Source organism: Marmota flaviventris, chromosome 9 (assembly GCF_047511675.1).
Source record: "Marmota flaviventris isolate mMarFla1 chromosome 9, mMarFla1.hap1, whole genome shotgun sequence".
NCBI classification, from domain to species: domain Eukaryota; kingdom Metazoa; phylum Chordata; class Mammalia; order Rodentia; family Sciuridae; genus Marmota; species Marmota flaviventris.
In genome coordinates this window covers 53,006,161-53,024,156 of record NC_092506.1, presented here as the reverse complement: position 1 = coordinate 53,024,156, position 17,996 = coordinate 53,006,161, and the positions used below count along the sequence as shown (strand labels likewise).

Here is a 17,996-nt window from a genome sequence, read left to right as displayed (position 1 = left end):
GTAAAATAATGTAACTATAAGAAAATTAAGTTTGTTTCAGTGTGAAAAGCCCTGGCCATAAGATTCATTTAGAACTTGACTGCATAGTATATTGAATATTTAATGTTTCAAAAGTCTTATCTTTCTCTACTAACCTAAAAACATTGTCAAGGCAATATTACCCTGTTTTGCAGGTAGCACATCTACCATAGAGGAATGAGATGCCAGAACAGACATTAGGAAACAGAAATTAACTTATAATGGGGGATGTTAGGGGAATCAGGGGTTTTGAGGCAGTCTTATCGTTGTGTTCACATGGGCATTTCCAATATCTTAACACAGTATATGGTATATAATAGCTACTGAATAAATATGCTGGGTGAAGAAATGAACATAGAATATTCAATTAGTATTCAAAGTATAGTCCTTAGATAATTACCTGGCAAATGAAGAATTCTATTCCAAAAACTGGAAGGGAATACATTCATGTTTCAAAAACATAACTCTCCTTAAATTACACTGACAATGAATTTTAATTCCAATTGTTTCAGATTTAGATGAGGAAAAATTTACTATTAAAAAATATCATACCAAAGAAAGAGCTGCTTGAGTCTGATGTAGAAGTGGCTCTGGGAGGGAAGAGAGATGAATACATTCAGGAATTTTGATAGTGCCACCATCCAAATCCGCTATGATTACATCTAACTGAAAGAGATGAAAAAATATTAACCCATAATTAATAAAGTATATTTGTTGTTAAGCAAATTAACATGGCCTTGATGAATTCAAAATGAGAAGAATTGACTATGGAAGGGACGCCTGGCTGTCTACAGTAGAGTTCTGGATCCATGGCTTCTCAGCTACGCTCTGTTTCTAAGCTTCCTTTGAAATTAGGTGTTGTTTGTAGCTAAATTTCTGCCTATGGTACATGAGAAATGACACGTGTACCCCCAGCCCTCAAAACGAGGTATTTAAGGCTCTCTTATGCCCTGTCCTCTTTCCATAGGCTGAAACTATGAACTGGCAGCAACCTAGCCTCAAGTATTCAGATTATGACAATGCCTGAGAGGATTCTGGTAGAGAAACAAGGAAGGAAGCTTGGATTTTAAATGACTTAAAAGAGCAAACTGGCCTGGCATAATGGAACATGTCTATGGACTGCTGCAAATGTTAAATAAAATTTTATTTTGTCCAAGCCATTGCATTTTGATGCTTTATTGTAGTAGTTTAGATATATCCTAAATAAATTAATATTTATTATAAGAGTTAACCAACATAAAAAGGTACATAAAAAGTATATTAAGGGCTGGGGATGTGGCTCAAGCAGTAACACGCTTGCCTGGCATGCACGGGGTTCGATCCTCAGCACCACATAAAAATAAAGATGTCGTGTCCACCGAAAACTGAAAAATAAATACTAAAAAATTCTCTCTCTCTCTCTCTCTCTTTTAAAAAAAAAGTATATTAAAAGGGTAACATTTAGGTGCTTATGCAAAAACCTAATTTTTAACCATTTTATAAGTGAAAAATACTTAAACATAAAGATATGGGAAGGAAACTAACCAAAATTAGTGAAGTTGTTTCACTGATAATGTGATTGTAATTCATTCTAATTTGTTCATTAAAAATTTAAGATCTTACATTTAGTAACATTTGCTTTGTCCTATTTCCAGTGACTACTTATATTTAGTAGTAATAAAATTATCTATAAACTATATGGATATTTTTCTATTTAGTAGTGATTAGGTTTTACTGATTTATTTCTCTTTTTATATGGTGATACTAAAGTTAAATAGGAACTAGATATCAACATACAAGGTTAGGAAGAATAATTCCTATATGAATGAGGGTCTTGTTTATAATGCTGAATAATCTTCTATTTATTTAAATCATATCTCTAATTTGATTATAATTACAATTTAATTACTGTGTAAATTTCAACAGAGCTCATTTACTTGCTAGCATTTGAAAATAAAACAGAAGTAGAATAACAAAGTCTTAAAGATCTGTGAATCACAAATGTAATCTAAACTTGTCAGTAAATCTTTTCTTCTTTCTTTAAAAACTGTCATATAAACCTTCCTTACATTCCACTTAGAATTTGAAAGTATACTCTTCATCTCACATAAGGAAACCCATTCCATTACTGCACAACTTTATCAGAAATGCTTAAACTGAAGTGGCTTAACAAATGCTTATATAGAAATGGCTTATATTTAAGTGACCTATGAAAGTTACCTAAATGTTTATTTTTAGCTATTGAATGGTATCAGATTATCTTAAACATTTCCTTATTTTAGCATACAATATAGTTTTCTAAACTCTTGACAATCCTGGATATCCTCTTCTGAAGTGCTTTATCTTGTTAGTCCCTCTTAAAGTTCAATATCCAGAACTAAATACATTGTTCTAGAACTGCTTTTTCCCTCTTTGGTATTTCTATTCATATGGAATTAAGAATACAAAAATTTGATGGGGGATCATACCAAACTTGGTTCCACTTAAACTAAACTCTTCTGTGAATACTTTTACTTTGTTAGTTATCAGCCATTCAGTGTTATATGTCTCACTTTAAATATGAATAAATTAAGCTCTAATAAGTATAAATAAAATATTAATTAATAAATAAATTATCTTCTTTTCTCATATATAAAAACACAAATAATATATTCAGAGTGGTATTTAAATATATTTACGAATTCCTTTGTAAACTCTCCTATATATGCAATAAGGCAAAATTAATATATTTTGACTCTTCAATGATGTTCTTCTCACTGTTGATAATGCAACAGATCTGCAAATAGTAATTAGCTAAAATGTTACAGGACTAAAAGAAATATAAAAGGCTTCTGAAATCAATAACTAGAAATTTTAACAATGAATAGATGAATACTTACAAGTTCATGGATATCAGTTTTAAAAATAGAATGTACTCCAATAATAAAAGGTGTTGGGGAACTCAGAACTTCCAGTAGTTGAGCTGGGAGAATGGGAATATAAGGATAACTGGAAATAATAAAAACATGTGTCATACATTTGTTTTTCCACAACATAAACACATTTTCTTTCACTTTTTATGTTGCATGAAATTTAGATGAACTATATTTAGAAATTATCAATGGTGTCATGCTTCTTAAAATTGTAAAAGAGGGGCTGGGGATGTGGCTCAAGCGGTAGCGCGCTCGCCTGGCATGCGTGCGGCCCGGGTTCGATCCTCAGCACCACATACAAACAAAGATGTTGTGTCTGCCAAAAACTAAAAAATAAATATTAAAATTAAAAAAAAAAATTGTAAAAGAAACAATTTAAAAAAAATCTTTAAGATATTATTAAACATAACAGGACACAAAGTAAATGGAACCAAGGCAAATTTCCTTATCCCTTCTTCCTCTTAATTAAGTAGTCTCTTTAGGTCTGTTAGTATTTTTTGAAAAGATTTTTCCTTAAATAGAAACTTGACAATCCAGAGTAACACTGATGGAACCTCTTCTCTCAAGACTAAGTAATGATTTGTCTATGTAATCTACTCATTCAAATTTCACTTTCAATACTTAATGTTTGCATTCAGTCAGAATGGCATGCTCTCTCTCTTTTACATACACACACACATACACACACACACACACACACACACACACGTACACACCAAGAACATTCTATTTTATCTATAAGGTAAATAAAAGTACATAGAAAAAAAATTTTAAAGAAATTCTGGAGATAGTCTTAAAATTTTTACTTGGCATCACTGCCTATATATTTTTTTTCTTTTTATTATAGGAAATTCAAACATACTCCTGAAAAATACAGAGACAGGAAAAAATTTATAATGAAGCCCCATGTATCCAATCAAGTTTTGGCCATTACCAATGCACAATCATATATATTTCTACATACTTTTGTTCTCTTCCTTACTATATTATTTTGAAGAAAACCCCAGATATTTACATCTAAATACTTGAGTAGGTATCTAAATAAGGACTTTTTTGGGGGTATTGGGGACTAAGCCCAGGACTGCTTTATCACTGAGCTCAATCCCCAGCCTTTTAGTTTTTGAGACAGGGTCTTGCTAATAAGTTGCCCAGAGTAGCCTTAATGGGTGATCTTCCTGCTTCCGTCTCCCAAGTAGCTTGTGGCTAAATTTCTGCCAAATGTACCCAGCAAGACAAGGATTCTTTATTAATAGAACAACAGTACCATTATAACTTCTAAAAATTAACAATAATCCTTCAATATCAAACAACCGTGACTAAAGACTTTTATCACAAACTGCATTCAAAGAGAATTAAATGTTAGTAACAATACCATTCAAATTAAAAATTAGGTTTTTTTCCCCACTAAGTTAACCAATACTCAGTAAGGGACAACATGGAAAAGCCCAATTTCTAGGCTACATTTTATTAGAATCATGACTCTTGATATGGTAGAACTATAAAATATGACTGAGTAATTAAAAATCATTGTATCATGACATTTTGACTTATCAATAACTAATGCATAATTTGGGAATAAATAAAATTATTAAGCAAAAACCTCACCTATATTTAAGAGGAAACATTAATGATTCCAGGGCTCTACAGGCATCACTAAGTCTCTGGAAACTTGCAGAATGGAAGAGAACCTTATTTTCTGTAAGGACTGCACAAAAGAGGCTGAGGACATTTTGAATTCCTGAAAATACAAGAGCAAAGGCTTACCAAATGCATTTAATTATATTTGTGTTGCCAACAATCTTAGACTTGAAATAACATAGAAAAAGTCAATATTTGTGGGCTATCTGAAGGAAAATATTTGGTTAAACTATAAATTCTACATAAACTATGAGTGTTTGTTTTCTCAGACTTTTAGTTTTGTCTTTATTCTTCAAATCAGTGTAACAACACTCACTGAACATATTAATTGTTTGGAAATACACAATTATTTTCTTTCCAAATTCATCTCCAAGGTTGTACTAAAGTTCATGTGTTAGATGTTGACATTATTCTAATGTTTTCCCCTCTCAAGTCTACTTGTCTAATATTAATATAGTCTTGTGCTTCATAATGATTTTTTGGTCATTTATGGACTGAATATTCAACAATAGTCCCCTAAGATTATAACAGATGTTATAAATTCCTATTACCTAGTGACACTGTAACTGTCCTAACACTGTAACACAATACATCACTCACATATTTGTGATCATGCTGGCAAAAACAAATCTTCCATGCTGCTAGTCATATTAAAAGTATAGCATTCAATTAGGTACAGTATATAAAACTTGATAATAAAAATAAATGACTATAAGAGGCTCACGTATTTATTATAACATACTTTTTATTAGTGTATAATTTACTAATTAAAAAATAGTAAGCCATGTTACGCTTGCAGCAGCCTCATACATCCTGTATTTACTGTGTCTTTTGCTTTTATCATTTTCTCTTGTGCTTGATTTAATCTCTACTGTTTATTTATTATGGCCCTAGGTATAATAAACTATTGTTTCTTTCCTCCTCCCTCTCCCTCTCTCCCTAGTTTTGTGCAGGTATATATACTTAATGATATTCAAACAATGATGAAACTGCCTAACAAAGCACTCCTCAGACTGTATTCCTGTCATTAAGTGACACCACAATTATATAATTGCATCAGCTTTATTGCTTTTGCAATTTGCCTGGTATATCTTTTTCCACCTTTTATTTCAATTTTTCTTCTAATTCTTGTAAATGGCTTTTTTTTTTTCCCAGTGCTAGGGAATAAACCCAGGGCTTCACATTTGCTAGGCAAGCACTCTACCACTAAGCTACACCCCTAGCCTCTGATATATTTTTAAATCCAGTCTAATAAACTTTGTCTCTTAATTAGGTGATCTAATTGAATTACTAATTACAAGTATTGACATACACACTATATAAAGATAGCTATACACACAGTAGCTTATTTCATGCTATTTATTTGTTATGCCTCTTTTTATTTCTATTGCCTTTTTTATAGTCCCTCTACTAGTGTGGAATTTTATAAGCACTCTTAATTAAATTTTACTCTTGTAATTTCTAAAAGTGGCGACTCTAGAAAATATACCATGCATAATTACCAAGATGAAGTTAAATTAAGTACACCATTTCTTACTTTTTCTTTTTATTACTGACCCAAATCGTGTTTTGTATATCACTTTAACCTTAATAACACAGTTCCATTAAATCAAGGAGTCTCTTTCCTTTTTTCAAGGTGCACTATTTCCTGTATTTCTCTTTGCCATAGCTTACTCCTTCATGTAACATGTGCAAATTTCTTCTTGGTCCACCATTAGCTGCTATTCCCTTTAATCAATTCCAACTTATTCCATGGAATATGTGAAAACCTTTAGTTCAAATTTTTTTAAAAAAATTGTTCTAATTAGTCATACATGACAGTAGAATGCATTTTGACACATTATACACAAATGGAGTACAACTTTTCATTCCTCTGGCTGTACATGGTGCAAGGTCACACTGGCCGTGTAATCATACATTTATATAGGATAATAATGTTTGCCTCATTTGACTGTTCTTCCCACCCCAACAACCCCTCCCCTCCTCTCCCCCTCTGTCCAATCCAAAGTTCCTTCAATCTTCCCTACCCACTCCCACATTATGGAGTAGCATCCGCTTATCAGAGAAAACATTCGGCCTTTGGTTTTGGAGGTTTGGCTTATTTTGTTTAGCGTGATATTCTGCAGATCCATCCATTTACCTGAAATGCCATAATTTCATTCTTCTTTAAGGCTGAGTAATATTCCACTGTGTTTATATATCACATTTTCTTTATCCATTCACCTGTTGAAGGGCATCTAGGCTGGTTCCATAGTTTAGCTATTGTGAATTGAGCTTAAATATGGATGTGGCTGCATCACTGTAGATGCTGATTTTAAATTGGAATAGCTGGGAAACAAATAATGGTCCCATTCCAAGTTTTCTGAGGACTCTCCATACTGCTTTCCAGAGTGGCTGCACCAATGTGAAATCCCACCAGCAATGTCTTAGTGAACCTTTTTCCTTCCCTCTTCGCCAACACTTAATATTGCTGGTATTCTTGATAACTGCCATCTGACTAGAGTGAGATGAAATCTTAATTTTAATATTCTCTAATCCAGACTAATGTAAAAGTTTCATAACTAGTTTTCCTAATCCAGTCTTTATTTCCTTCAACTTCATACAGTGTCTAGAATAATAGAAGTAAAATACTGATTATGAAACTTTTACTTCTCAAACCTTTGATATCTTCCTATTCTTTTGGGCAGTGGTTTTCAAATGTATTCTATTCCACACAAACAACTTAGCAAATGAAGCTTTGCTTTCAACTTGTTTTATATACTAATCTCACTGAACCTCAGAAAGTAAAATGAAAAGGAAAAAACCCCTCAAATACCTATCTCATAAGGTTGCTATGCATAAGAAATGAGGTAATGCATAAGTTCTCAGCATAGTACCTTGATAAATTATCAATGCATATTAGCTGAAAATGTATGAAATAACACATAAGTATGCAACATGTAAGTTATGACATTATTATTGTAATTATTGTGGTTCTTGCCATTAGGGTTCTGATGCTAAAAATGTCTGAAAACACATACAAAATTAAGTCTGCACTCTATACCAAAATCATCTCATCCTTCCAGCCTCAGTATTATGTGATCAATATGAAACTTATCTAGCTCTCAGAACTCTTCTTTCACCTTCTATTTCTGCTTTCTTTGCTCATGTTCTGTTTGTCTGATGTTCTCTTTGTTAAAATTTGAGTTACTCAAAAACTACACTGGGCCTTACATACTGCTGAACCCTTCTGCCTAGCACATAACTACTACAAAGCTGGCACTCAAGTCTGTTTCACTAAACTGAAAAGCATCTGAATAGTGCAGTGAGTCACTATCAAAAGACTTTAAAGCTTTCACAAAAAGGCATCAAATTTTGCATATAAGTGGGATCATGCAGTATTGGACTTTCTGTTCCAGGCTTATTTTATTTAAAATAGTGTCTTCCACGTTCATCTATAACAATAAATGATAGTATTTCCTCTTTTTTGGGAGAAGGGAGCAGGGAAATGGGGAGATGGTGATCAAAGGATAGAAAGTTTTAGTTAGATGAGAAAAATAAGATTCTGAGATCTATTGTACAGCAGGGTAACTACAGTCAATAAAAATGCATATCTTAAAAAACATGAGAGTAAATTTCAAAGGTTTCAGAACGAGGATAGAATTTTAAAGGCCTCAAGAGAACAATGTCTGGTCACATTTAAGGGCAAGGCAATTGAGAATTATTTCTAATTTCTCAGCACACTTTAAAATTCAGGAGGGTTTGGAATGATGTCATCCAAGATTGCTGTATCAACAAAGCTATTCTTCAGAATTGAAGCAAAAATAAGAACCTTCCAAGATAAGTACAAAGTAAAAGAATTCAGGACTACTAAGCCAGCACTACAGAAAATACTTAAATAAAACCACAAGACTTTTGGTGTTCCTATGTAGCAGTGAAAATGAGTAAGTGATCACAGCATACATTACCATGAATAATTTCCTCAAATGTAATTGTTAGTGAGGAAAGTAAGGTGCATAATGATTACATAGTATTATGTAATGTAAAAACCATGCAAAACTCTACTGTATATGGCTTAAATATATATAAACATGGAAAGTATAAAAATATGTCTGGGACTAACAAACATCAAACTCAGCATGGTCTTTATCTCTGAAAAGAACAGAAATACACAGTATATTTTATATGTATTAAGGTACATTAGGAATACAAAGATTTAAAAAAAATATGTCTTTGGAAACAATTTAAAACTTATAGAAAAGTATTAAGTCTGAGTAGTACACAGATCAAGCATCCATATAGAATGTATTGTGTTTAACCTATTATTAAAATTTTGTTCAATTTGCTTCAATATTTGTAACCACATGCTAGAGGACACTTCGTCTAAGGCATTTGAGTGTAAGTTGCATACATCATGACATTTGCTCCTAGACACTTCAGTGTATATTCCTAAGAATAAAGACATTCTCTTTTACAACCAGAGTAGAGTTATTGCCTTTAGAAAATTTAACAACCATAAACAATATTTTAAATTTAATCTCCCATTTATACTCCAACTTTGTCAACTGACCCAATTTTTTTTTATGATTAAAAACTGAACATTAGTCTGTATTTTATTGCCTAAGACAATAGGCACTAGCTTTTATGGATTTGGGATATTATACATAAAAATATATTTATAATATAATCCAATATGCATACATACATCCATACATGTACACGTGTGTATGTATGTATGCACACTAATGTAAATATGTATATGAATATAAACATAATCAGTAACAAACTTTCCTGAAAAATGATTACTCTTATTATGATAAAACAAGATATCTTCTGTTGTAGATTACCACAATTCATTAAAATATCCTTTGTGAGACCCCACTAAGTTACTGGCCCATTAAAGTCTTAAATTTGAAAAACATGTGACCCAATTTTTTGTGTGTGTGTGGTACTAGGGATTGGACTCAGAGGTGCTTTACCACTGAGCTATATCCCCATCCCTTTTAGATTGAGACAGGGCTTTGCTAAATTGCTAAGGTTGGCTTTAAACTTGCAATCTTCTGCCTCAGGATTCCAGGTCTCCAAGATTATAGGTATGCACTACCATGACCAAACCAATAAATATTCTTTAAGAGACTTTTTCTTCAAAATTCATTCTAGGATCAGATATTTCATTTAGTTTTTATGTTTCCTTAGTCTCATTCAAGAGAGGGAACTTCTACAACTTTTCTTTTTTTTTAAAAAAAGTTTTGAGTTAAAAGTCACGTAATATAAAATTAAGTTGCTAAAGGTGAACAACTCAGTGGCACGTAATACATTCACAATGTTGTAAAACTACCACCTTTATCCAGTTGTAAGACATTTTCATTGGCCAAGAAAGAAACCCTAGATCCAGTAACCAGAGGCTCTGCATTTCCACCACAAAATGTTCTTAGTCATCACTAATCTGTATTCTCTATAAATTTACGTTTTTGAAATTTCACAAAAATAGATTCATACAATATGTAACCTTTTACATCTGATGGTGTTTTCCACTTAAATTTTCAAGGTTCATCTTTGCTGTGTAACATGTATCAACCCTTTATTTCCTTGTATGGCTGATGAGCTTACTTTTGTATGTTTATACCACATTTTGTTTATCCATTCATTCCTTGATGGACACCAGGACTATTTCTACTTTTTGTCTACAGTGAATAGTATGAACATGCATGTACATCCTCTTGTTTGAGTACCTGTTTTCAATTCTTTTGGATATATATCTGAGGTGAAATTGCAAGACTGTATGATAATTTTACGTTTAAACTTTTGAGAAACTATATTATACAGGTGCCAAACTATTTTATATTCCCACAGCAATATGTGAGGGTTCCAATTTTTCCACATCCTTGATAACACAGCTGTTTTCATATTTCCTTTTAAATCATACTTATCCTGGTAGGTATGAAGTGGTCTCTCATTGTCAGTCATTTGCTGTTGCTTGTTGTGATTGTATTTGCAGTGCTGGAAATGAGTTTCAGGGCCCTGTGCATGCAGGGAAGAAGTTCCAGCACTGACCTATATCCTAGCCTTCTCACTGTGGTTTTGATTTGCATTTCCCTAATGACTAATGATATTGAGCATCTTTTCATGTGATTGTTGATTATTTGTATATCTTAGAGGAGAAATATCTATTCAAGTCCCTAGTTCAATTTTTAATTTTTTTTGTATTTCTGTTGTTGAATTATATATTCTGCATGTATGTCTTCTACTTTTTGTCTTCAGTGAATAGTATGAACATGCATGTAGATCCTCTTGTTTGAGTACCTGTTTTCAATTCTTTTGGATATATATCTGAGGTGAAATTGCTCTAAAGGTTGCCTTTTTTTCTTGATAATATCATTTGATGCACATAAGTTTTTATTATTTTTGATGATATATACATATATACATATATATGTGTATATATATATATATTTGTTTATCATGCCATATCTATGAATAAATTGTCAATTCAAGGTCATGAGGTTTTACTTTTGTGTTTTTTTCTAAGAATTTATGGTAGTAAGTATTATATGTAGGTCAATGATTCATTTTGAGCTAATTTTTTGTATATGGTCTAAGGTAAGGGTAAAAACTCATTAAATCCAATTTTTCCATTATCATTTGTTGAAGTAACTATTTTCCCCCCATTTAATGGTTTTGGCACATTGTGAAAATCAATTTTGAAATCAGGAAGTGAGTCCTCAAACTATTATTTTTTAATATTGCTTTGGCTCTTAAGAGAACTTTGAACAGTTCATAGAAATCTGAGAATCATCTTTTCCCATTTCTACCAAAAAAAAAAAACGTTCTTTGGAATTTTGTCAGGAAGTGCATTGAATCTGCAGGTTGCTTTGGGCAGGACTGATATCTTAACAATATAGAATCTTCCAATCCATGTGCATGGCATGGGTCTTCTTTAATTTCTTTATGTAATGACTTATAGTTTCCAATGTACAAGTTTTTCACACCCTTGGTTAAGTTTATTCCCAGGTTATTTTATTCTTTGGAATTGTCTTAATTTCCTTTTCAGACTGTTCACTGATGGAATACCTTTTCTTTTCTTTAGAAGACTGAAGATCATCTTTAATTCATGAGCCATACAAAAGCAGTGGGTATTCCATTTTTAATCCAGTCTAATACCTCTATCTTTTGACTGGAGTGTTCACATTTGTGACATGTGTAAGGCACTGGGTTCGATTCTCAGAACATATAAATAAATAAGTAAAATATAGATGTATTAACAATTTTAAAAATTTAAAAAAGAAGAAAATACGTGTCTTATCATTTTGCTACTCATTTAGTATACCTGAAATCTTTTTTGTTGTTTGGCTTTTTCTTTACTGCTACAGGTTCCTGCTGTTCTAACACTAATAGATGTTTCTGAGTTTATCCTTTGCTTTTGGACAATTTTCTGAAACATGAAATAGTTATAGACAATTCTGTCTAATTCTGTACTGGTTCATGGCAGGGGTGGGGGATTTGTTAAATTCTTCATACTGCCACAATCAGAAGTACTGTCCTTGATGATACCAATTTTGATCTCAAAAATCTTATCTAAAGGCTGTCCAATTTCTCCAATGTATACCTAATATTTTTCCTTACAACTAATGGTGTTTTCCATTTAAGCCGTTTATAGCATGACACTGTAAAACCATGTAAGTAATCCTGTTCTTTACCAAAAAGTCTGCTTAGAGTTAGCATTTATTGACCTTTTCTAGAAGTCTTTACTATGATGACTACAGAATTATTTTCCAAATCTAGCACTTCTCCCCTACTTACTTAACAGCACAAACTCATGGATTCTTATTTCTCTCCTATAAGTATTACTTCCCCCCACCAAGTATTTCTGCCCTTAATTATTTTTGATGATAACCATGGCCTACATTTAAACAGTAGAAGCTCTTTGAACATAGTTCCTATGCCCTTGAGATCTGAACTCTTTTTTCCTCTTTCTTCTGAATAGTTACTTACTTTCTAGTTTAACAAAATAATATTGGCTCATGTACCTCCCCTGCCTCAGTTCTAAATCAATCATTTCTCTAGAGAATGGTATTAAAGACCAAGATTCTAGATGTTATATATACTAGAGTATATATTAGGTCACTTCTATGTGAGTGTCTTTGTTTCTAGACTATTTCTACATATAGAGAGAACTAGGAAATATATGCCTGTATACACACACACACACACACACATAAATACATAAACATAATAAATGTATAAAGGCACATATATTTCAGAAACACCATTACTTTCAAATCCAGTCCATCCTTATTTCCTCTATTTCAATTCATATTTGTATGTCTCTTCTTCCACTGAGGAACCCTGTATCTTAATAACACCAATACTTATTCATCTGCCAAATTCCATTATTACATACAAAACAATTTCAGAATTATTTCAGCAATTCAAACTCAAAAGAATTCAGTGTTTTCCATGTATAACTAATTAGAACTAATTTTAAAAATACTTTTTTAAAAAAGTTCACTGTTTGTAATTCTTTCCTCAAACTTGTCCAAAACTGAACTTTCATACTCAATTAATGAGTACTGTAGTTTGAGTATTCCCCAAAAGTTCATGAATGAGTCTTCATCTGCAAGGAGGCACTATTAGGAGATGGAGCCTACTGGAAAGGTCCTTAGCACTGGGAGAGTGCTACTCAAAGGTATTAGGGGACCCTTCCTGTCTTCTCACTCTTTGTTCCTAGTTCAAGTTGTGAACACTTACTCCTATATGTATGTGCAGCCACCACTGTCATCAGCCCTGTGAAGTGTCAAAGTAAAGATTCAGCCTCAGCCAAGCCTATGCTGTACCTTTTGTATTTTGAACCTCCAAAACTATAATGTTAAATAAAACTTTCATCTTTATAAATTAGTTTCTGCAGGTTATTTTACTGTAGTAATACTAGGTAACTAATACACTGTGTTATAAATTATTTTGATTAGTTTTTTCCTACTCTATAGTGTGGTTATGTCATTCACTTGAATGACAGTAGAGTTGTTTCCATATGCTTTTAGTTTTAAGATGGTATGTTTTTTCTCCTTTCTTCCCATCTATTAGATTGATCTTATTTTGTTTCTGGTTACTTAAGACATAAAGCATGCTTCCAGAAATCAAAATATACATCAAGGTATACTCAGAAAAGTGTCACTCCCTTCCTGAATTAAAAGCATTTTACTAATCTGTAGAGTCTATAAAGAACTCAAAAAGCTAAGCACCAAAAAAACAAATAACTGAATCAATAAATGGGCCAAGGACCTGAACAGACACTTCTCAGATATCAATCAACAAATATATGAAAAAGTGTTCAACATCTCTATCAATTAGAGAAATGCAAATCAAAACTACTCTAAGATTTCATCTCATCCCTGTCAGAGTGGTAGCTATTATGAATACAAACAACAATAAGTGTTGGCAAGGATGTGAGGAAAAAGGTATACTCATACATTGCTGGTGGGACTGCAAATTGGTGCAGCCAATTTGGAATATGGAAAGCAGCATGGAGATTTCTTGAAAAAATGGGAATGGAACCACCATGTGACCCAGCTATCCCTCTCCTTGGTCTATACCCAAATGACTTAAAAATAGCATACTACAGGGACACAGCCACATCAATATTTATAGCAGAACAATTCACAATACCTAAACTGTGGAACCAATCTAGATACCCTTCAATAGAAGAAAGGATTTAAAAAATGTGGCATATATACACAATAGAATATTACTCAGCAATAAAAGAGAATAGAACCCTGGCATTTGCAGGTAAATGGATGGAGTTAGAGAAGATAATGCTAGTGAAGTTAGCCAATCCCAAATAACCAAATGCTGAATGTTTTCTCTGATATAAGGAGACTGATTCATAGTGGGGTAGGGAGAGGGAGCATGGGAGGAATAGATGAACTCTAGATAGGGCAGAGGAGTGGAAGGGGAAGGGAGAGGGCATGGGGTTAGAAACGATGGTGGAATGTGATGGACATTATTATCCAAAGTACATGTACAAACTGGTGTGAATATACTTTGTATACAACCAGAGATATGAGAAAGTGTGCTTTATATGTGTAATAAGAATTGTAATGCATTCTGCTGTCATATATAAATTAAAAATAAATAAATAAAAATCGCTACAAATTTTTAAAAAATTGTAATGCATCCCGCTGTCATGCCTAAATTTAAAAAATTAATTTAAACAAGTATTTTTCCAAATGTCAATTCCTGGTTTTTATAATGTAATGATTATGTAAACTATTGTTGGGGGAAGGTGGGTATGTGTATGTGGGGACTCTCTGTAATAACTTAGTAATCTCTTATGAATTAAACTACTTATAAAAAGTTATATTTTTTGTGGATATATTAGATTCTTATGCCTGCTATCATAGTTACCACAGACTTGGTGACTTAAAACATCTTTCAGTTCTGAAGGTCAGAATTCCAACTAAAATTGAATTTTCCCAGTTTATAGGGGCCCTTCACATTCCTCAGCATGCGGCTATCTTCCATCTTCAAAGTTGACAATGGCCAGTTGAGTTTTCTTGAATCATATGACTCTGACACTGATTCCTATGCCCCCCTCCTTCATCTTTGAAGGCCGTTGTGAATATACTGGGCCTACATGATGTAGCATCTACCTAAAGCAACTGGACCCTTGAGCTAGATTTTGAAGAATAAACATTAGTTGGACAACATTAGCATTCAGTGTTGACAAAAGGTCATGTTTAAGGAAACAGAGGACTGTGGGAACAAAAGGCATTAACAGACTTAAAAGTAATTCTGCCAAGGACAAGTTCATGAGGAATTTGTATGCCATAAGTAATAGTCCAGACTTTTCTTCATGAAGACTTTAGGAGGGAATTTGTTCCTAATTGAACTCTGTCCACCCCCAAACAAAAATAACCCATTCACATATAAAATTCCTAACATCATTTAGTATCAACTAAACTGTGAAGAAGGCAGGCATGCATTTGTAAGGGCACTCTACCCTAATTAGATTGGTAATATTTAATAATCAGCTTATATTATCAAAGGGAAAAATATACTTACTAACATAGGATAAATGTCAATTTTAAAATGCATTAGGGATAATATTCTAGTGCTTAAAAAATCAATAGTGTAATACGTAAGAATTATCCCATGCCTAATTGAGTTACTATATAAATTCATATTCTTAAATGTCACATGATTTAAATTCTACAAAATTATTACTCTGAAACTTTAAGAAATTGCATTGATGTTTTTTATTCCTAAGTAACAATGTCTGTCATTGTGTTTATGGCTACAGTTAACCAGAAATTCAATCTCTCAAGTCATAATCAGCTTTCTCTATAACCTTGAATTGTTTTTCTAGTCTTCAGTAGCCATCCATCCAGAGCTGCACAATAACAGTAGAGAAGACAATATGAAAAACATTCCTGTGATAATTACTACAGATTTCACTACAATGGAACACACACACATCCTGCTGATTGCTCAAATAGTAAAAAAAATTCTGAAAAATTACTTCCTGATCTCAATTTTCTTGAGGGTTAGAGTGCTAAAATTCATTGCCTCAAACACTGACAAATGTATTTATTTCCTGTTTTGAAAGAAAGGGAAAAAACTACTTTTTCCCCAGAATTCTCATCTTTACTGAATAATAGTTACAAATAGAACATACAATAGTTACAAATAGCACAAACAGAACACTATATTTCAGCACTCAAATGGGTGAAGTGAGAAAGAAAATACCGTGCTTTTAATTCAGGATATTTTTCAGAAGGTCTTGCACAATCTGTAATAGTTCTTTTTGGTCAATCCATGACAGAGAATACAATGTAGAACTTGCTGGTCATGGCTTAATACAAGTGATGAAAGAGGAGATTTCTCCTTCATTCAACCAATATTTATTGAACATCTACTATATGCCATACCCTAGAATATAGCAGCAAACAAAGATAATATCACTACATTCATTTAATTCTTGTGCCATAGGAGTCTTATTAAGGAAGTTGGGGCCTAATCCCACATGATGGAGATAAGGGCCTACTTTTTCTTCTATTAGACACAGGGTCTCTGGTTGTATTCCTAAATACTTGATCCATTTTGAGTTGAGTTTTGTGCGTGGTAAGAGATAGGGGTTTAATTTCATTTTGTTGCATAAGGATTTCCAGTTTTCCCAGCACCATTTGTTGAAAAGGCTATCTTTTCTCCAATGCATGTTCTTGGCGCCTTTGTCTAATATAATTGTAGTTTTATGAGTTAGTCTCTGTGTCCTCTATTTTGTACCACTGGTCTACCAGTCTGTTTTGGTGCCAATACCATGCTGATTTTGTTACTATTGCTCTGCAGTATAGTTTAAGGTCTGGTATAGTGATGCAACCTGCTTCATTCTTCCTGCTAAGGATTGCTTTAGCTATTCTGGGTCTCTTATTTTCCAGATAAATTTCATGATTGCATTTTCCATTTCTATGAGGAATGTCATTGGAATTTTGATTGGAATTGCATTAAATCTGTATAGTGCTTTTGAAGTATGGTCATTATGATAATATTAATTCTGCCTCTCCAAGAGCAAGGTAGATCTTTCCATCTTCTAAGGTCTTCTTTGATTTCTTTCTTTAATGCTCTGTAATTTTCGTTATATAGATCTTTCACCTCTTTCATCAAGTTGATTTCCAAGTACTTTTTCTTTTTGAGGCTATTGAAAATGGGGTAGTTTTTCTCATTTCCCTTTCTGAGGATTTGTCACTGATACACAGAAATGCCTTTGATTTATGGGTGTTGATTTTATATTCTGCTACTTTGTTGAATTCATTTACTAGTTCTAGAAATTTTCTGGTGAAACTTTTAGGGTCTTCCAGGTATAGAATAGTGCCAATTTGAGTTCTTCTTTTCCTATGCGTATCCCTTTAATTTCTTTCGTCTGTCTAATTGCTCTGGCCAGTGTTTCAAGAACTCTGTTAAATAGAAGTGGTGAAAGAGGGAATCCCTCTCTTGTTCCAGTTTTGAGAGGAATGCCTTCAACTTTTCTCCATTTATAATGATGTTGGCCTGGGGCTTAGCATTGATAGCCTTTATGGTGTTGAGATATGTTCCTGTTATCCCTAGTTTTGCTAGTGTTTTGAACATAAAGGGGTGCTGTATTTTGTCAAATGCTTTTTCTGCATCTATTGAGATGATCATATGATTCCTATCTGTAAGTCTATTAATGTGATGAATCGCATTCACAGATCAACTAAAGATTTAAATATACTTTCATAATTATCATTAAGAGGCAATGTGTACTATTTGCTATAAAGTTAGCCTGCTATTTCCACATATGTGGCAAAGCTAAGTTAAAAAAAAAAAAAGAAGTGTAGCTGTGGGGTTGGCCTGTAGCTCAGTGGCAGAGCACTTGCCTAGCATGTGTGAGGCACTGGGTTCGATCCTTAGCACCATATACAATAAAAAAAAAAGGCATTCTGTCTGTCTACAACTACA

General features: G+C 32.9%; 1 protein-coding gene across 1 annotated transcript in view; it reads right to left on the bottom strand.

Moving 5' to 3' along the window:
- Sbf2 (SET binding factor 2) overlaps window positions 1–17,996 on the bottom strand; it is a 444,817-nt gene that overhangs the window by 202,982 nt on the left and 223,839 nt on the right. The window contains exons 7-9 of the mRNA XM_027942390.2: window positions 4,515–4,647; window positions 2,877–2,985; window positions 571–684 (exon numbers count right to left, since the gene is read on the bottom strand). Of these exons, the coding sequence (XP_027798191.1) occupies window positions 571–684; window positions 2,877–2,985; window positions 4,515–4,647 (356 nt within the window). The remainder of the gene's footprint in view (window positions 1–570; window positions 685–2,876; window positions 2,986–4,514; window positions 4,648–17,996) is intronic.